This window comes from Poeciliopsis prolifica, unplaced genomic scaffold, assembly GCF_027474105.1.
Source record: "Poeciliopsis prolifica strain line A6 unplaced genomic scaffold, Auburn_PproV2 SCAFFOLD038, whole genome shotgun sequence".
In the NCBI taxonomy this organism is placed as follows: Eukaryota; Metazoa; Chordata; class Actinopteri; order Cyprinodontiformes; family Poeciliidae; genus Poeciliopsis; species Poeciliopsis prolifica.
Genome location: NW_026562413.1, coordinates 2,922,803 through 2,945,129, shown reverse-complemented (window position 1 = coordinate 2,945,129; position 22,327 = coordinate 2,922,803). Strand labels below are relative to the sequence as shown.

Here is a 22,327-nt window from a genome sequence, read left to right as displayed (position 1 = left end):
CTCTTTCCTACTGCATTGAAGGTCCAGCAGGTTAATTCTCTGCTTTTGGTACACTTTAGAAAAACATTACATGTCTGATCTTGATGCAGCAAAAAAGTTAGAATCTTATCCCATTGTCTTTTGCCACTCTCCATTTCTCAAATGTGGTCATTCCTGGTACATAAATCCCTTTTTGGCTTTCTGTTTAGTTTACTATGAGAACCCTGTCGTAGTTTAATTAGGTAACTTTATTTAGTGTCCAATGGTGGATACTCTTTTTTCCATGGTTTATTGCGATGTGCCCACTCTTATTTATTTCCTCATACTCTTCTTTTAAACCAATTCCTCTTTATCTTCCTATTTATCTCCACCTCGCTTTCTATCTTCCACTCTCTCCCCAGTTCACTATAACCATGATTTCAGTCTCAGTTGTTTCATTACAAGCTGCTGCTTTTATGGGCCATCTGTAGTACCATCTACATTTGTCATTTAAGCAGATGCACTTACACACACGCAAATGCACAGCGATGCACACAGACTCGCATGCAAGGGAAACTCCACCAGTTACTCCATCTCACACCCTCTCCAACATAACCATTTGCGTTTTATTTCTCCCAAGATGAGCAATTAATGTAGAGTTCACTTTAAAGAAGAGATGAGAAAAAAAGAGGGGAAAGGAAGAAGGGTAGAAAGAAGTGATCAGTGTGTAAAAACACAATTCCCACACAACTTTAAATCTATTTTACATTTTTATTTTAGAACTCCAGACTCATATTTGGATGGATGGATGGATGGATGGATGGATGGATGGATGGATGGATGGATGGATGGATGGATGGATGGATGGATGGATGGATGGATGGATGGATGGATGGATGGATGGATGGATGGATGGATGGATGGATGGATGGATGGATGAATGGATGGATGGATGGATGGATGGATGGATGGATGGATGGATGGATGGATGCATGGATGCATGGATGGATGGATGGTTTAAAAAAATTAAGAAATCAATTGATGGATAAAAAAAAACAGATGTAAATAACTGAACCCAGGTTTGAACGGACTATTAAATGGGTGGACAGATTGATAAATTGAGAAAATAGAAATATAGATTCTTTTGTGCTACTTTTCAACCAGACATTTCTAAGCCTAAAACTAACTTAAAGTATACCCTCCTCCTTCCAGAATGTGGGAATCCTGTGAATGGTTTGAAGAATGAAATACCAGCGGGATAAAGTGAAAATGCTTCCTTGATTTTTTTTTTTTTGTTTTTTTTGTGAGACAGATGATGTGGCAAACCAGAGAAATTGAAAAGGGGGGTGAAGGACAGTGAAGTTATGGAGCAAGCAGAAAAGAAGGAAGGTGGCAAAGAACAAGTGGGATGATTCATTGAGTATGGAGGTTTTGCACCTCCGTCAGCAGTACGTTTCATATAAAACGATGAGACGAGTTTTATACATGAACAGAACGAGCATCAAGATGCTTGAATACACAGCAAAAATCTGTGCAAGAGACCATCTATTTAAATTTGCTGTGACAAAACCTAAAAGAATATTTCTTTGAAATAATTTTCATACCTTATGCATAAATTGACAATATATGGAAAGTATAATAGCACAAGACTTGCACAAGATTTGTTGCTGAACTAAAGTGCAGCAACAAATGAGGTTTGAGGACACTCATGTATCAAAGGTTGGACATAGTCAATTTACAGTTAAGATTTATTTAATAGTTTGGTAACATGTATCCATACACTCCTGAAGGGCTTGTGAGTTTTTTTAATATATAAAGTTAATGTCAAAATATTACAGTTCTCCATTGCTGCCATCATTCTTTTGAGCTTACCAAAACCAATAATAATTAAAAATAATTAAAAATTAAAGCATGTCAAGAGAAGAGCCAAAAAGTGCAAGTGGAATCGGAAAGCGTCCACAATTTGTGGATAAGGGTAGAGCACTGTGAGGGACTGTGGTAAGTTGAGGGTCATCAGTGTATAAGAAATCCTGTGTTGGTCATATAGTATAGATAAAGAATAAAACCAGCTCAAGAAGGCAGCCATCAGAAACCCAACATGATCTTTGTTCTTCATAATTTATAATTTGCCACAAAGCTTTCCAGTTGGAAAGCAAAATCCCTTTTATTGCCCATTTTTCCACTCTTTCAGTCAAAGACATAATTTAGATTCAGTAAAACAAAAAAATTATCACTTTTAAAATACTATGTTAGTCTTTTCGTAAAGAAACTGTGAGCGACAACTTTTAAGTTGTCCAGTTTTTTGAATTGTTAAGACCCAACAAGCTAAAAATTACATGCCTCTGCAGTATTTATCTAAAAATAATGACTGTACTCTGCCTCAGCAGTTCACAACAGGGATCACTATTTAGGGCAACTGGCTTTGAACTCAGCCATCCCTTCTTCTATTCCAATCACCCTGTTTCTGCTCCAATCATCCACTTCAGATGTGATTACATGAACACTTAATACAAAAGTTCCAAAATTATAACATAATGCTGGATTTAGTACAGCTGTACAGTTGAACACAGTGGCATAATTTGTGTTTTAGTCATCAACAAATACACTGGTTACCTAATTGGCCCGAAAGGGACTAATATAATGCTGTTTTTGGTCATACTTTACTCGAGCAATAAACAGGAACATTTTCATCGCCTGTGTCTGTCTGCTTTTCCTAATTCTTTTGTTTGTTTTCTCCAATTGATTTGTAAGAGGCATGCATTGGACATTACACAGGAGACTCATGTCTGTATTTTGTTAGTCGCATGTGCACAGTAGCGGGTAATACATAATTTGCTTTTTCAGAACTGACATATTTAGCATTTAAACAGAATAGAAATGCTGCAGGGTATAAGCCTGGCATATTAAAAGAAAAATACCGTTAAAGTAGCTAAGTGAATTTTAGAACTATTTACCAAGCCGTCTATGTTACCTTGAATTCTTGATTCAAATTAATTTAAACAGTAAGAAAAGGCACTGCTACGCAGGGTGCAACTAATGTTTCCAAGGAGGCTTGTAGGGGAATAGGGCACTAATGTTGAACCAGGAATGCTGGCAGAAAATTTGGTTTCCGATGTCTTTTCACTGTTCGTCTTTCTTAATCCATTTTATAGATCTGGGAATCTAATACGTCGAGATTCTCAAATGTTCTTTGTCAGAGTGTTAAGAGCTATTTGGGGGGAAATTAGATAATTCTAGAAAATATACATATACACATTCCCTCTTCAGTGCAAAAGTTTCTCTATTTGGATTGCTGGCAGGAAAATAATGAAAACACTTTTCTCAATTTGGTGGAATCATGAAGCAGGTTCAGGCAGACTGTGGCAAGCACAATATATATTTTTGTCAGTCATTACTGCATAAAATGACCTTCTGTTGCGCTCTGGGACAAATATATAATTTTAAATCACTTATTTTGCAAATCCAATTAAATTACCAGAAAGAGTCATTTGAGCCAGTTCCTGTCAGAAGTGATTTTGAAAGTCATTTGACGAAATATATTTCCGAAACCTATGTTTCTCTTGTTGATATGACTGAAATAAGATTTCAATTATCTGCCAGCAGCTAAATGAGAAATACATTTCACTTTAGGGGTCGCTATGCACGCAAATTTGTAATCACTCGAGCAAAGAAGGAATTCACTTTCATGTTAATGCAGGATGTAAAAAAATCTGCTTCCTCTTTGAAATGCAATGGAGATAGCTGGAAACTTTCATGTGATAGATATAAATAATTTGACTCAGCCAAGCAAAGATGAATAAAACTTGGCTGCCTGAAACAAGTTCATCATTCTGCAGAAAGACAATAACCCAGTAGTCACAATTATCTTGTTCTTTTTGTGGCATGAATTTTCATCTACCAATGGTAGTTGAAAAGATGTACTTAGTTTCACCGAGCCAAGCGATTCTCCCATATTTAATTGAATGAGCTGCTCTCTGACTGCTCACAAAGAAACATGCAGATGTCAATTATAAGCTCCTTACCTCCACTTCAGCAGTCTGCCTGTGAGAACCCTCCAATGCCAGTGTGTGCATATCACTGCATGTGTGTATACAAGGATAAAAATGTGTGTTTTGCTTGTGTGTCTATGTATGTGTGGGTACAGCTCCTTGATACTGTGATCAATGTTTCTCTGAGGCCTGGTTCAATAAACCATTAGATATCCCCCCCAAAGACATCCTGCCAACAGAACTTCATTAGACCCATACACATGCATACAAAGAAAATCAAAAACAACCCACTTCTCTCTCTAATTGTCCTGTGTTTACAGGCCGTTGCCATCAGGCCTGAATAACATCGTAGCCTGGTTTAAGCTACTTTCGCAGGATACTTTTCTGTACTCAACATTATTTGCTTTTGTCTGTTATGAGAGGGCTGACATATTTCTTTTAGGACAGGACAGGTGAATAAGTGCTGTCAGATTTCAGAAGATGGACTGGCAACAGTTTCAGTGTTGCAGACATTTGCAAGAACGGACACGTTTTACATTAAACCGAAGCTAATAACAAAGGTGCATTGGGAGTTGCTGCACATATATTTGATGCACTCAGAGCAAAAGAATATTGTTTTTTGGGTGACTATCTCCAGCAGGACGATTTATTTGCAGATGAATAAACTGTGTGTTTTAGACAAACTGATTTTCATGAAGTTTGTCTACGCTTATTGGAAAGCAGCAAATATTAGTCAGTGACCCTGAAATAAATGTATTTTCAATTTTCACAATGCATAAGTAAAGCTATTGTTTTATTTTCCAAGCACACTCACCTCATGGCGGTTTAAAGTTGTATTTGTTTTTATTACTAAATTCACACTTTTCACATTTATCTGTTTCTTCTGAATCTTCTCTTATCTCTCTTTACAGCCCCTGGCCTTATAATCAATTAAAAGCCTGCTTCATGTATGTGTGTGTGCTCGCTCTTGCACGCACACATCAGACTTCAGTATTAATTAAAGGTGAGAATGCTAATTGGTCAGATCAATAACAGGTCGTTGGGCCTCGGGGGGCTGACAGCCAATAGGAAATCGTTATGTGTCTGACATCACTGTCACTCTGCTAAAGCTGCACTTTGACGTACACATACGCAGACACACACACAGTCACACACACAAACCAACTGACACATTTCTGTAATCTAAAAGGGTACAATGGCTTCAAAATAGGGTGAGAGGCAGAAAGCGAGGTTGGAAACTGAAGAGTTAGCAAGACAGAGAGGTAAGCAATTGGCACAGAGACAGAATCTTACAGTTTATCCTTAAGACTAGATCAATAACCATTGAAGAAAAAAAGGAAACAGAGTAAGAAAGACGTTTTTTAAAAAAAATTAAACAAATGCCATAGTTGTCACTCAAGAGAAGCAAATAAATTACGACTGCCAACATTAACGCATTAATGCGTTAAAGTTAATGCATTAGCATTAATGTTTTGATCTGAAAATTTGAATACGTTAATAATACATTAAGCAGATTCATCAAATTATCCTATTTGACCTAAAAGTCAAGCAAAAAGAGAGCACTGCATTATGGGAATGACACACGGGGAGTGACAAACAACAGTGAAAGATAAGTTTTACTGATCCAATGACAGCAGCAACAAAAGTTGAACATTTTCAATGTTGTGTCACCAGTGCACATCTATCTGCTCAAGTTTGAAAAGTCTTAAATTATCTGTTATTATCTTCTGTTTCCTCTATGCATTGAAATTATTGCAATCTTTGTACAATTCTCATTTTTAAAAAATCAGCATTGATAATGTGTGATTTCATTAACTTACAGCAAAAGAACTAGATAATCACTGAAAAGGCAATGTACCTTACTGATAATTCTTTGCTTCTTGTTGCATAAAAAAATCCATAGACTAGTATATGCTGAAGTAGTTCTTCATAAAGCTGTATTTGACAGAATATCTTTTGACAGATATTCTTTCTTTAAATCAACCAACATCATGACTTTACAGCAATGGCAGGTTATGAAAGGTTAGTGATGTTAAGTGGCACATCCAGATTATTCCCTTTAGAACTGATCAATTTCATCATAGTACATTAGTGAATGAGAACTTTTGTTATACTCTGGACTTTATTGTTCACATTTAAAAGGTGCAGAAACTGAGTTTGTCTTTTAGGGTGTATGTTTGAGACAAATACATCTTCGCTGTGCAGAGATAACATTACTGGATAGTACTTTTGTGCAAGGGTGTATTCAGAAAGCAAGCAAGATAGTGTAGGACTGTGCAGCTGTGTGCTATCATGTGTGCAATATCTAATAGCTGTGGTTATTGTAGCATGACTTATTAAATTTAACATCAAGAAGACCCCCTGGAAAGCCAACTGATAGAAACAGGGGCTGAACACACCCACATTCACCCAGCCACTGCCACACGTGTATTTTAAGAGATCATTACAATTTTTATTTTATTTTATTTTCACACAGGTTTCTGTTAGGATAATAGGCAGTGTCTTGTCTACTCTACAGTACACAACATCCAGAGTTGCTTCAGCTTAGGAAAGACAAATTGCAGCTCTCCTGTAAGAATGAAGCTAATGGCCAAATAGACTGGGGTCAGTTCAAGAAGGACATTTCTGCCATGGAAAACAAGTACTGGAAAGGATTTTTAGCTAATGCAAATGTGAGAGCGGTGTCAAAGTTTATAAATTGCTTTAATAATGACAGGAGCCTCAAAACTGGCCCTGGCCATCACTCAACCAGACTTTCTTGTTGGACGTAATATATGTTTCTTCAAACAGATGCAATTCAAATTCTCTGATTTATTGTCAATCGACAAGATATCAAAAAGTTTTGAGGAACAAAAGGTGTTACTTCGGCCAACCTGAAAAAAACAAAACAAAAAAGATACAACAAAACAAACAAACAAACAAAAAAAACAACACAGAAAAATAGAGTCTGTGAGCCTGAAGACAGAAGCTGACAATCAACCTGGTCCAGCCTCTAAGTCTGGACAGCTGATTGTCTGAGAGAGAGGTGAATAGTTTATAAGGTAGGAGGGTGAGGCTCATCACAGACAAAGTAGTCACTGCATGAGCTTTTGCATCAAATGTCAAAGTCTAAAGAATACACTGTTTTCACAAAATATTCTGTTTATACAAAGACGCACATTAAACTTGCTGTATTACATATTTTCCAGGCACTCTGTGCCATTTTATAGCACAACCAAGTAACTATGTTACCTTCAGTTGTTATAAATATGTATAACTATGACTTAAAAGAAATGTGACTGTAATTTAACAACTTGAAATTTGGCATCTGTCTCTTTACAAACTTCTGCTCTTTCAACTCTGCCTTCAGGAAGTCACCACAACATTGCCAAACCAATATAGGATCCATTCTTCTTTGTGTATGGTTATCATTATCTGCGTGGCTCTGGTTCTGTATTTGCTGATACAAATTCCATTTTTAATAAAAAAGAAGATGCTGAACATTCTCACCACCCTTTGCCGCACCTCATCGCTCCCAGAAAAAAATCCTATACCGGTCTGACATAAAAAATGAGAGGACTCTTTCAACCACATATCAGTAATAAAATAAGTCAGTGACCGGCATGCTTCATAATCCTCATAAAAAAGAGCTATTGATGAGTTTTCTTAATGACTGTCTGTGATCATAGCCCATGTAAAGTCATTGGACATTTACTGGCTCTGATATTTAGCTGCATTCAAGGTATATGGATTCTCCAAAAAATAAGACAGGAACAACCCGCCACCTTCCCATTTCTCTCAAACATTGTTAGTGAGACTCTTTGCCTTGTTCCAATCAGTAAGGTCATTCTATTAAAACTTAACACTGTTGAAAATCAAACCAATAGGACAAGCCATGACTGCTCTTAAAACACTCAGGGACCGGAAGCCCCCTTTTCATAAGTCACACAAGGACTTGAGCCTGGAAGCGCTCGACCAAAATCAAGCATGTTTTATGCCCCAGAACAAGGTTTCTCAGACTTTGCTTTTGTAACTTTCTATAAAATGAGTAACTATAAACAAACAAAATTGTAATACTGGCAATGTGTTAACATTTGCAGTTATTCACAATTATTTTCAAAAGGCACAGGGATCAGAAATTATCTATGCCACTCCAATAACCTTGTCCTATACCAATTTGACGTATACTAATTATAATAATACTGTCTCTCAGTAAATATTTTGCTTCCAGCAGTACACTTCGCAGTGACTCTATAGATATGTATAGTAGGAGACCAAAACGTTTAGTCTGTACAACGTCCACTTCTGCTGTTCCATCTCTATTTCTTCTCCAACCGTTTACCCTTTTGCAACAATTTTGTTTCTGCTGGTGATTATCCCAACTATTTCAGTGGCAATAAAATAGAAATAAAGAAGGTTGTTTTCACTACGGGAAGAAAGCTTGTTTACCTCGACTCCAAGTGCTGGCTAAGACTGCAACCTGCTTACTGCTAGCTGGCGGGGAGTGGCTCTGCTTTACTCTGTGGTGATCGACACTTTGCAGCTGTGCGGCGCTGCTCGTCTTCTGCTTGGATCTGAGAGTAGCTGCTTCTAAGGCTTCCAAGATCTCATCTTTCTCATCATGACCTTGCTTCTCTTTCTCAGTTTCTGCAACAAATGATTGATCCCCCCTCATCATTAACAAATCCTCAGTGCCTTCGTAGGATTCAGATTGAGAGTTTCTCTCTTCATCTTCCAACTGGAAACAGACCACCACAGCCTGCTGCACATTGATTTTTTTCATCATTCTTTATATACAACCCCCCACTCCCACGCTAACCTGCATATAATTTATGCAATTTATGATGTCACAAATCGCTACACTATCAACACTTATGGCCAATATCGCCATCTCACTTTTCTCCCACAACTCAGCAATAACTGGAGCCCATTTTTATTGGTTGAGTATGTGAGATATCCAATCGCAAATGGATCTCATATTGCAATTCATTTTTTTGTAAACTAATTCCTTTTCTCACTCTCGAATAGGCAGTTTTACACATCTCTCTGATATGCCCCCAAAAAAAGATGGGTTAATTATTTTAGAGCTGTTTGCCTGTCGTACTCTACCAAGTATGACAGAGGCAAACACCACCAAGAAAAACTTCGACTCCAATCTGCAGAATAGGAGTTATGTTAAGAAAACCTACTCGTTTTTTTTCCAGAGAACCTTCGCATTGGATCCAAAATCAGTTAAAGCATATGGTCTGTATTTCTATTTTCCAGATGCATGTTACTCATGAAAGATAAAATTCACGAGTTTATTGGCTGATAAATAAGGACTAGTATTTGGGAAAGAAAAAATATAATGAAATTGCTTTATCGTTGTTGTTTCTAATGATTAAAGTGAACAAATAACCAATTAGCAAGGTTCAAACCAAATGAGATAGTTGTCTAAAAGAGATCATCCAGTGTCTGAGAAAGATGTCAAAGCACAAAAACAGTAAAATAAAAACGATCCAAAATTAAGATCAGCAAAAAAACACACAAAAAAACAAACAACAACAACAAAAAGAAGAAGATAATCAAAAGCTAATGTCTGAGTCTCAATTTTTACAACTATTGAAATAAATCTGAAATCCTTCCTCCTTCTAGCTCCCCATGTTCGCTCAGGAAAGAGCAACTCTCTGTTTGAGCACCATTTGGAAATAATCAGGCCAATTGTCAGAATAAAACTTTTAACATTGCATAAACGAAAAGCATAAGCATACAGTTTCTTGAAGTTTTATTTTTCACTTCGGCATCGCTGTTCTACTTCCTAAAGAGCTGTACCAAAAGTACTGGAAGCTCTGAAAAGGGAAATGAAAAAAAATCTGCTGACAGAACAAGGAACACAGCACCTGAGGAATACAGTGCTGTTAGACATTTTAACAATTTATAAGATGATTAAATTTTGAGCGAAAACCCCTAGAAATGGCTTTAAATAATGAAATACCGATGTGTTGCATTTTATAATGGCTACAGATAATTCTATATTTTATTTTCAATGTGGCAGTAACACAGCTAGAAAAGAACACAATATCAACGTCAAAGATTTTGCATCTGAGCGCTGCCTTACTCACGGTACAGAAAACTGCCATGTCAGCATGACCCCACTGGTTTTCTAGTTATGGTAATCAGGTGACATTCCATCTTGCTTGGCATGAAATGCTGATTGGATGGACCGAGGTGAGGACCCTGAAGTGAGGCCATTTGATTGGTTGGCTCATATAAAGCTGAATAATGGACTGACATTGGACAAGTTGCCGTCCTGTCACACTCACACATTACTGCTGCACAGAGGCACACATCTGTGCTCAGAGATATTAACTATGTACCATGACAGCCTATATTTTACTCAGGTGCCCAGTGGACATCTGACAGTGTTGAATATCAAATCAATATATCATTTGATGTAATTTCTATCCTGTACCTGCACAGAAGGGTTTGGCAGCTATTCCCCATAATTTCATCACAAGCTCATTTAATGTCATTCAGATAAGAGTTCAATATATCATTGGATGCACTTTAAACTCTTATCTACTGCGGGCGCAGAAATACTTTACAGCAAATGCGATTTAATTATTTCGATATTACACACTGGTAATTATTTTTTGGGGACTCTCTGAGGTTAGACAACTCTCCAATTCAGGCAATAGACTTTTTGGCAGCTCAGTACAAACCCAGTGCTGAATTCCTGGATATTTTTTCCAGGCATCATTAATTGATAATTTTCTATACTTTTCTGATGTTAGGCAGCCACTCTATCCTTCAGTCCAGAAATTAATACTTTGGCTGGCTTTTACAATAATTACATTATCCAGGCATCAAAGTGATGCATTGTGTGGACAGAAATTTGGCAGCTATTGTGTCCCATACCATTAATTATACACTATGATCCAGATAATAAGCTGATGTCACTTGTGCCTGACAACTGCGGGTAACCTTGAGGAGTTTCACTCCTAACTTTTTCACAAAAGCTTTAGGACCATTGGATGAGAATTGTAATAATGGTTAGCAGCAAAATAATTTCAAGATGATGTTGAACCTGGTGAGTTCAGCCTTTTTTGTGCATTTATGCACCTTTAAGAATGAGCTGTTTTAGGGCTATGAAACTATTATGCAAATAAGCTGCTGCTGGCCAACTCAGTCGTTACAATCACACTTTATACGTATGAAAATGGCAGCAAACAGATGCACAATTTACAACTCTACAACTTTGAGCATGAATCAGACCCAGAAGCAGAATAAGCGGAGCCTCCTGAAAACCATAAAGGATGCAGTAAGTGATTTCTGAATGGAATGGTAAATCAAGTTTAATGTGCAGAATTGTGTTGAACAGGGACAGTGTTTTTTTTTTCCAGTTGAAGTCTGTTGGCAAATCCTGTGGGTAGTTTTCTTAAGAGTCCATTATGAAATGATTCACACAAACTACAATTTTCTTTGCCAAAGTGGCTGGGACATTGCTGAAAGATCCACCAGTGTGTGGAAAGTTTCTGCCACTCATATCTCAGCCCGTAGTTCCTCCTAATGGCCTCTAAAGACTGATGGTTCTCCTCTCTGTGATGAAGGTTTGGAGTTAGAAATTATTCTGTTTTGTGCCAGATCCACCATTAGATGGAAGAGCTGCTACGATAGAACTGATTTGCTAATTGTATTTCTAGCTCCCTTTTTAGTTCATTGACTCTTTTGTGGAGAAGCCAGAACTACTCCAAGTGAACATAAAATCTTTATTGCGGAATAGAGAACGTTAATTAAAACTTTGTCGTTTTCAATAAAAGACTTCTGAAAAAATGAAACAATAGGCTTTAAAAAAAAAAATTACCATGACCTTAAGGGCATTTAAAGCACATTGCAGATGCTACGGCAATAAATATAAGTCATAAATGAAATGCAGATAAATGTATGAAATGCAGATAAATGTCAAGCATGCAGTTTTTCTTTAAACGTGAGTGTGTGGGAACAGCACAAGATTGTTTTGTTTGATGTCCCTGTCTTGAAGCTAACCTTGTAGGCAAGGTAAAAATGCCAAGATGCATTCACATTACAGATAGCACACACAAATGCAAATGTACACACATACAGTTCTAAAGGAGCCATGATTTCAGTTTTTATGGTTACAGGGAAGGGTTCTTGTTTTCATAAATCCTCCCACTAACCTTATTTTTTGTTTCACAGTGAAAGTTTGGTTCTTACAGTTTTCTCTTACTTTTTTCACCATTTATTTTCTTTCTCACTCCCTTCCCCCCACCACTCAACTCTTCAATTGTTTCACACCTGTTTGCATTTACACGTGGGAATGCGTTGGACACGTGTCATACCGAGAGATTCAAACACATTAACACAATACACCAGTTTTCTCCTGATTTAGCACTTCTAATAATTTTAAATGCATGAGCCAAGTTAAGGGTTGTACAGTTACATCATATTTTTAATTACATTTTGTGCGTGAAATGTATATCGCATTCTCTGCTAATTAAAGAGCAAAACTCAAGTTCATGCATATATATTTAGATGTATATATGAAAAGGAGAAATACAGCATATATTCTGTATGTAATTTCTACAATAATCAAAGGATAAAAAAAAAAAAATATTGTTTTTTTTTTTTTTTGTACAAAATCGCACCCTTCCAGATCACAAACAGAGGCACACTGTAGCCATTTTATCTATTTTCATTATTACATGTTCACATGGTATGTGCTTACTGTCTAAAAGTCTTCTTTAATCAGCCTCAACTATTGGGGGTCACATTGTCTTTTCAGTGATACCATTATCTGAGTTAGATTCAATGAAACAAACTCAATTGAATTGCGGCAAGGGAAGAAAAACTGAATGACCTAAAGTGAGAAAGAAAAGACAGAGACAGATGGGGGGGTTGATAGATAAAGAGGTGGACATTGCCAGTCCCCTCAGGTCTCTTTGATAAAGATCAGAGCGGCCACAGCGAGCGCCTCAATCACACCCTAATGTGTGCGCAGATGCACGCACAAACACTCGAGCAACACGCAACGGCAGAGCAAGCTCCCGCTAGCTTGCTTGTGCGCACACATGAACAAACATGAATTTTACACTCAGATCATGTTCAAATTAAAGAGACTAGTGTCAAAATCAATCAGTCAAGGACTGATAAGCGATCAAAGGCCCTGAGAAACAAATGCTGGGGCACTCATTCAACGGGTGGCTCTAAATATGGATCCTAACTGAGATTTACTGTTTCCTCTGAGAGCCTGCTAACACATGCAATGCATCAAGCATTCAGATAAGATTCATTAATGTGAGAATTGAATGTTTACCTAATGTGACTGGCGTCTAGATATTGATGCAGAGTTAATAATGCATTATTATTGTCGTCAGTATGATTAACCTCCATTCCTCAAGAATGTCATAATAAATGCAAATAAGTTACAAGCCACCTTTTCCCCTGTGGTGGAAAAAAAAATGTGTTTAAACAGTAAAATGAGTTCTTGGCAGCCATTCAATTATATATCAACAAACATGACCTCTTTAAAAACTGAATATAGTCTGTGTGGTTAGACAAATGCTTCTACTGGAGAACTCTGTAGATTCTTGTCTCTAAGTGTACATATACTGCAGTCAAACAAATATCGCCATTTTGGGGTTTACTGACACAATACAGTTCAACAGAATTCATTTTTTATAGCTCACTTTAAAACTCGTCAAAACATTTTTATAAATTTTCATACAGCTTTCAGGGCTGTGTACTTAAGTGTTTTTTTTAAATACCTCTTTTCTGAACAGGTTTAGACACCAAGATAGTTATGCGTTTAGAATTTAGCTATATTTCTATTAGAATAGTTTTTTTCTTCTAAAAAGCAAAATAATCAGACAAGATTTGTCAAACAGTCATGCCTCTGCAAAAAATATTTGAAATATTTGATATTTTTTACGCTTAGGGCCAGTTAATGAAGATCTGGACCAATCCTCCATGGCCAGTGTCCTGCAACTTTTAGATGTGTCTCTATTTCAACACACCTGAGCCAAATAATGAGATAATTAGCAGGACTCTGGAGGACATCATTATGTACTGAGGAGGCAATTCAGCCATTTGATCCATGTGTCTTGGACCAGGGACACGTCTAGCAACAAGGGTGTTGTTAGCATAAAGTTTATCTGATAAAAAAAATGCAATCTTTTACATTGGCTTTCAGAATATCAATAGCCAGCTATTGATATTCGCAGATCACATAAAAAGTTTTGTTTTGGCAGCGACTCGTTTTATTACAGCTGCAGCCTGATTGTAAATCAGTGTTTTAACTTTTAATCAAATAGGTTGTGGGGATCTTAACTGCAGAGAGCTGTAGTTTTCAGTAAAACACTGATTATGTGGAAAAAAAAGTTAAGAAAAACAAGGAAATACTTAACCTCACAGCATCCTCGGTGAAATGATTGCATGTCGACGATTTAAATATAGTGCACTCTGGAATATATGTGTATTTCAATTGCATCTGTGGCTTTGGGATTTGGATTTGTGTGAAATTCATCTTTGTTCAATATAACTGATTTATTTTTGAATTAGTAATATAGCTTCTCACTGACCTGACTGATTGGTGTAACCTCTACCACGCCTACTTATAGTGTGCTACATTGTTTGAGTACTTTGTCCACCACTGCCATTCACTGTCCTGGGCATCTTTCATACATCAAGGTTGTAGTGGGTCAGGAAATGAGAGCACATGCAGAAGGTCACTGCTTTGGCTGCAGAGCCCAGTAAGTGCGCAACAGCCTTCATGATATTATGAGGAACTGATGGACAAATGCCCAGAGCGCAGATGGGTCCACCCATGCCACTGACATCTGGCCAGTGAAGGTTCCCAAACTGTTTAACCAGCTGCCAGCAACTTCTATGTGTTTGCAAATTACATCTCCCCACCCAGCAACTCCAAACAGAAAGAGGGTTTGGAGAGAACAACAACAAAAAAACATATATATATATATATATATATATATATATATATATATATATATATATATATATACTGCTTTAGCAAAACCAGTGTGAACTTTTCCACCTTCACTTTAATGTGCTTTTTGAATTTTCCAAGTTCATCTAACGTAGAAAGCTGTTGATTCTGCCTTCATTTTTTTAAATTTGGCTTTTATCTCCTTTCTTTAGCTTCACTAGACTGCATCCATTTTTATTTCAGTCATTAATAAACACTGCTAAAGGTAAGAGGACAAAGTAATGATGTGCTAATTTCAAGGGAGGAAAACTGGCAGAGGTATTGGATGTAAAAGAGGGAGAGGAAATTGTCCACATTTTAGTCATAAAAGAATGATTGGGCAATATATTTATGGTTGAAGTTTACACATAAGACATGCTTTATGGAAAAGTTTTTCAGTTGTAGATCTGAGTGTTGATTGCTCTCTTTACTCTTTAGTAACATCAGTCTTTTTGCACAGTTACCATTTTGCATTTTTTTAAAGTTAATTCTTGTTATATTTGACATTCTTATGGTTCCAAGAAACATTGTCTCCTCTGGATTTATTTAGGATTTATTTATTTTGTATCTTGTTGGACAACTGAACAACTGATGATTTAAACTGATTTTCAGCAACCTGATTTTAGATAATTAAAAAAATCAGATTGATGTAAGGAAGTGTGATCAATCAAAATCAATCAATATTCCTGCTTGTTTGTTTTTCTTTCCCCTCTAGGGTTTTTTTGTGGGCTCTAGTGACCCTTACATGACAATAGTCTGACAGGAAAGAGGGGAAGAGATGCAGCAAATATCCAGGAATCGAACCTGCGACAAGGACTCAAGGCCTCCAAACGTGGGTCACGCTATCCCCTACGCCACCACAGCACGCCTACACCTAAATTTGCACGCCCATTCATAAATTTGCTAGCTTTAACTATAAATATGTATACAGTTGTGGCTCTTGCAGAAATGGAGCTTTTAGACAAGCCCTTCCTTCTAAATGTAGATGTGCACACAAGAAAGTTGAAAATGGAGTCACTCCTCGTTTGCCGAATTCACAACGTTCAGCTGTGAACCAGGAAACCCTGTGTGGGAGATAGGCTTTTAGGTAAAACTAGGTTTGATTAATCTGCAGTATATAATATTATCTCATTAAAAATTTCAAATTAATTGCATGCCGTAAAGCAATAACATTCTCAGCGGTACTTGTTATCCAAGTTTTTAATGTTTTCAAGCAAACTGGGCCACAAGGTGAAACCTTTGACATTTGGAATTAAAATGTACTTTTCACATCTACAGAAATTAAACTCAAACTGTAACAATCCAAAGGAAATAACAGATAAACTAAAACTATCATGAGCACTGACATCACACTTTTTTTTTACCCTTCTACTTTTTATCTTTACTCTTCAATACTTTCTCTGAGCTATTTCAGATAAACACAAACCAATATTACAATATAAAACAGCAATGAACAAAATGATGAGCATGACATTGAGCATAAAAGATGAATAAGCAGACAAGTAAAAGAGAAAATGAGGCAGAAAGAGAAAAATAATTATTTTACACTGATCATGCAAGGAAAGCATGCATACCTGTGTGTCAAAGCCCAGCGATAATCTGGAATTCTGTCTCATCAGCACAATATTAAACAGCCTGAGACACAGCGTTAAATTATACATCACTGTATTTCTCTGTCTCTTGTTCAAATCCACGTGCACTTTATGCAGACTTCCCGGTATGTGCAGGCAGATGAATTAGTCATGACCTGAGTATCTTCAGACGGACAGGAAGAAAGATTCGAGGTGTCCGATGAGCACATCAAAGCCTCTCTCTAGCGGACAGGCTGCAGAGGATAATGCTAACCTTCTGTACCATTGCTCTGCCAAACACAGGGTTCTGTTACAGCTTCCCACTTGTTGTTTCCTGATTTTTTTTGTTTTTGTTTTCTGTGTGAAATGGTGAATTCTTCAGTCACAACCTTTTTTTTTTTGTTTTGTCCTACATACAGAGCTGGTGTATTGATCCCATCCGTTCACCTGTTTCTCCACTTATGTCGGAAATCCAGAACCTCTCCCTCCAACTGACATCCTCCAGCCCTTCCTGCACTCATGATTGAAGTGTCCAGAGGTATTCCATGGCCAAGTGTGATCTAAAAGGCCTGAGGCATCACATCAAGCCAGGAGAAGACCCTGGAGCAAAGAGCACTCTCGGATGTGTGTGGCTGGAACAGATGCACAGTGAAAAGCGCAGGAGGATTGAGGAGCAGATGCACACATTCTTTTGCCTTTTTCAAAGTTAATTTCGGCATATCTGCCTTACCTGAATGACACGCTCTCCTGTTCTTCCTAACTGAGCATCTTTTTTATACCAATACAATCTATCTTGGTGCTGTTAACTACTTGTCTTGCCGGCACACATTCTTCTTCTCATAGAGTGTTGCCAGGCTTTGGTACGATACAAAAAAATATTGATGGCTGGAGCCAGTCTGGTATTAAAACCAACACTTGAAATAGATAACTTATAGGTTTATGTATTTCATTTCAAAGTAAAACTCTCTAGTCTGCGTTGTTTTTAAATGGGGTACACAAACTTAAAATTGAGGGTTATAGCAAACTTTTCCTTTTGAAAGGAGGTTTCACAGACATCTTGCAGCAACAGGTTTGGGAGGGGGACACTACAAGGCTAAATTTCACTAATCCCCCCTCTCCAAAAACAACACCTTTATTTTGTCAAAAACCTTAACTTTTTGCAACCTTTAAACCAGACTGGCAGTGTAAGCTTTCTAAATTAGATTTACAGCCAGTGTTTAATAGGTTTTACACCATAACAAGATGACTGACTGAAGACTCTCATAACACCAGTGTAAGTAATGTTTCATTTTTACAAATGGCAATTGTGCTCATCGTCTCTTTCACAGTGTCTATCACTATACTGCGGCACGCTGAGTCGAAGTCAAAAGGCTGTATGTACCAACAGCAGGGGCTCCTTAGATAAGTCCCCTGGATCCTCTCACTGACAGCTAACTCCCTCTGTGTTACATCTACACACAGACATAGATACACAGAAAGTGCACAGAGTAATCATGTGCCAAAGTATCTGGTGGAAATTTGTGCCAGTCAGTAAATCTGGGACAACTGCTTCAACTTGTAATATGCAGACACCCATGAAGATATAAACTCAGACGAAGCATTTGTGTAGATTCAAACACGGGCGCTCTGCAATCAGTGGTGTCGTGATTATGCAGTGCAACAGACCCAGAGCAATTCAATGATTGCCCATCAGTTCTCCACCTCTCTCAAAGACGGACACAGTGACCCATAATGGGAGGCAGAAAGACTCTGAAGGAGTTTGGTAGCATCACGGTGAAATATAGCTCTTATGAAAAATGTGTAGGATTGATGTACTACTATACATAGAAATATTTTAAACTTTTACAGAAGAAAATGCATAGCAGTATTAATGTTGATTTAGAATGAAGTTGAAGCTTGATTTAAGGTGGTTTTGAAGATGTACATTTGTGTTTGACGTCTTTTCAACACTGTTTGTTAAAATAACAGTTCGGAAATGCATTGATGTATTTTTGTGGCCATGAGATGCCAGTAAAATACCACAAATGCCAGTTTAGTGTGGTAGATTAAATCTGAAATGGCAAAGCAGCCCTATTTTACAAGAACATAGGCTGCTGTCAATATTACTTCAAAATGCTAGTTAGTTTTACAAATGCAACAGAAAAGTTGTACCTTTTCTTCTCACAACACAGTGCAAAAAAAAGCAAAGGACTCATTATCTTCTTTTTTAGGTTTTATGCATTAAGACACAGTAAAATACTACCTTGTTCTTTTTGGATATCAAGATTTGAAAGCAAAGATGTTTCATTGAGTTAATATTTTAGTTGTAAAACAATTTGAATGCAGGCTTAGAGATTCACAATTTCACTTTGTAAAAATGTTGTGATAAGATTTATAATAAAGTTTGTTTAGAAAATGTATACAGTATGTTGCGGTTTATTGCAAAAGTCTTGCTAGTTATTTTAACCTTACCGTGTTATTATCCTAAAAAAAACCCAGACATTTAGGCAGGTATTTAACTTATTTTTTGTAAAAGCCAAATTTCTGCATTGAAAATGTCTTCTAATAGTCTTATCTTAGATGTTGCATTTTAATTAGCTGAAAATCAGAATTATTAAATGAAATAAAGTCCCAAAACCAAGAGTATGTGTATAATTTATCTAGATAATGTGTTTCACTTAGTGAATTAAGTTAAAGAAACACATTGTTGATAATATTTTAATCTATGGAACAGGTTTGTATTTAAGAAACTTTTGAGAACTGAGCTAATGGAAAAATGCTATTCTTTGACTTTTTAATATCTGTAATGAATTATGCTAGATTTCAGTTGATGGATGCTTGTTTCATGTATATAATAGTTTTCTTCGTTATATTTTGTAATTGTTTAGATAGTACATTTATATTCTTCTCAGATGCCTGAGCTTTGCTGTTTTTTTGTTCAATGCCTCCATCTTGAGCAGGACTCGCTAGAAGAATAGATCCAAGGTGAGCTAGCAAAAGGGTTTATAATTGCTTATATTGACTGCATATACAAAAGTAACTTGTACATGCAAGTTATAGCACCAGACAATCATATAACATCCATTTCTGATGAGACAGTGTGATAAAAACCATCATCTTTACTGTTTGTTAGCTTGGGAATAGACAATTTAGAAGAAATATAAATGCCCCGAGCTTTTAAATTGTCACAGGGTCACAAATGTAGCTGCAATCTCCGAATGACACAGCTGCTGGCATGTCAACAGCTTATCAAGAATATGTATAAATGTAATTGCATCACTTTTTTCAAATTTGTACACAGTTATATTTTTGTCTTTGCTAAAACAATTGAATGCTTTTTACCCCCTCCTATTTAATTCACTCGAACTAATTACCCCTGTGAGGACATCATAGTTGTTCTAATCCACGAGTCAGTTCTAAAACTGTTAAAGCAGAAAAGATATGCTTGGTCAAAGTCTAATTTTAACCAGTATTTTATGCAATCATTTGTTTTCTTTCTCAATTTTTTTTTAAAGAAAAACACTGAGATGCTAATGATCTCTCGAGATTTGCTCCACGACTAAAAGCCATAAACTGTTTCAATTGTTCTGTTACTTTAACCAAAAAGTAAGCATTTTTGTTACCACTTATGTGAAACAATTTTAGTCATGATGCTGACACTACAGCATCAGATGCTGATCTGCTGTAACCCTGTTGCTTGATTCAGAAAGTTTGAGTGCCTCCGGTTGCTGAAAAAGGATGCACTTGAATCATTTCTTGTGCTGAGTGGACAGTAGTTAAAAAGTGGATTGAGTTCAAGACCTGGAGCTGCTCCTTCTCCTTGAAAAACTTAACAGTTCACTTTTTCATCTCGAGTTCATCTTCCCTGACAGACCTGAACTGAATAGAAACCAAGTTCCCAAGAAAGCATCAAAACCAAAACATGAAATCTGACCTTCTGCTTTTAAACAGTTAAGTGTGATGCTCCACATTCTGAGGCTGAGTAAAACATTCAGCTTCTTCTATTATCCATTTCAGAATATTTGGATCTTTATTTTCCAAATCTACATATTTTGTTCTCACACCAAAATACTCTAAATGCTCTTTTCTGAGCATAATTTATGAATATCTGAAGGTTTATTTTCATTTTTTTTCCCAAAACAACTCAGTTGCAAACAAGAAATATCTACATTTATACAAATCAGACACGTTCTGACCTTCATAGTTGAGTTTGAAGCCATGAGCTGAAACAGCAAAGTCGCTGGTCAACCTCAAGGAGAAAACATTCCCTGTGCTGGTGACAGGGGGAGGAGCCTGGAACCCTGTTAACCTGAAAGAAGAAACCAGAGGGATGTGATTAAAATTATGATTTACCAGAAAAATTTAAATAAAGCATAAAGTAAAACAAGAAATTAGGTGTCATGTATCTTCCTTAAAGGTTTACATAATATTTTCTATAGCTCATAAAAGAATGTTCATTCCAACAAAACTTAACTAGTTCAGCAACTCAGTTAAAATGTCTAGTGTTTTCAGATGAGAGTAACTTTTCCTTTTCATTTGCTGCACAATATCCCAGAGACTAGGAAAAAGGATTCAAAGAATCCAAGTTACATGAAGTCCATCAGTTTTTCCTTCTGGTAACAAGTTTAAAGGAGATATGGATTTTATTTTTCAGCTCGTCTTGGCATGTTTCCACTGTTCTGGTGAAATGCCAAGAAGCCACTCCCCTTTGCTGCTTCTTTGTGTTCTGCCTGCTAGAGAAGAGAACCAGGTGGAGTCAATCTCCTGGCAATCGAAGAGTATATTTCAGGTGTGGCTGACCTCTCACTCTTGTTTGAGAAAGTGGCACAGCATGTGTGGCAAACAGTGCTGATAGCATCATATTAAAATAAATATAACTAAAATGAAGACTCTTTGAGTGAACCACAGTTATATTTCACAAAAGAGATCATCCTTTACAAGTTGGGAATGCACGGTGAAATCAAACCAGGACAAACGAGTCGCCCACACTTGCAAAAATGACCAATGCCTGCTTTAATAAGCATGGCAGTTTGGTGCTTGATTCACCAGAAACTAGCACTGAGCTAAACTGAAGCATGGATGATATGATGTACTCTGCAATATCATTTTAGTATGACTTTTTTGTTGTCAGTATATTTTTTTGTAGTGAACTTATATTCTAATTTTCTGAAGTATGGGTTTTTATTAGCTTAAGTGTATCACAAAGTTTTCTCACTTCTGTTTTAGTTGTCAATGAAACAAATGAACATTGGAAATATCTTATTTTACATTTTGTGCCAAGACCTTCATAGGTCTGAGCATTGTTTCATTGCCTCAAGATTAGACAAAAAAAACCAAACGGTCGACTAAGGTAGGACTTAGTCGACCTTATTTTCCTCGTAAGCGCTTTCAAAAAACATTGAGGAAACATTTATAAAATCTGTTTTTTAGGAGCTGTTCATTACAGAAAAACACTGTGCATATTGTATTTTTAAATAATATAATGATAAATAGGTTCATTTAGACCTTTCAATTTGATAAAAAGCAAGCGTCCAACCAATTGATCTTATACTAAAACCTCTCTGCAGATGAATGAACAAGAAATAGGGGAAAAGCGAAAGCAGGTAAGGCCACATGAAACCACTCAGCTCAGCAACATGTCTCTGTTTATCCTCAAATAAATGCTGCATAACTGCCCAGGTGGGCCTTCAGCTAAGAGATAGCTAATTGAGAAGGAAACATGAAGGAGGAGAGGAGGGCTGGATCTTTTTCATGTCTGGAAAAGAGCCAAACCCTTGTGCTGCCACTGCAACATCTCCTGTATTTTTCCCAAAGCTGCTATTTTTTCTTTCATTTCATTTTCTACATTTTCTCTTTTTTCTTCCCTTTTC

General features: G+C 36.8%; 1 protein-coding gene across 1 annotated transcript in view; it reads right to left on the bottom strand.

Moving 5' to 3' along the window:
• Positions 1-22,327, bottom strand: part of csmd3b (CUB and Sushi multiple domains 3b) — a 356,525-nt gene that overhangs the window by 229,772 nt on the left and 104,426 nt on the right. Inside the window, exon 3 of the mRNA XM_055053697.1 lies at positions 20,654-20,766. Coding sequence (XP_054909672.1) covers positions 20,654-20,766 — 113 coding nt within the window. The remainder of the gene's footprint in view (positions 1-20,653; positions 20,767-22,327) is intronic.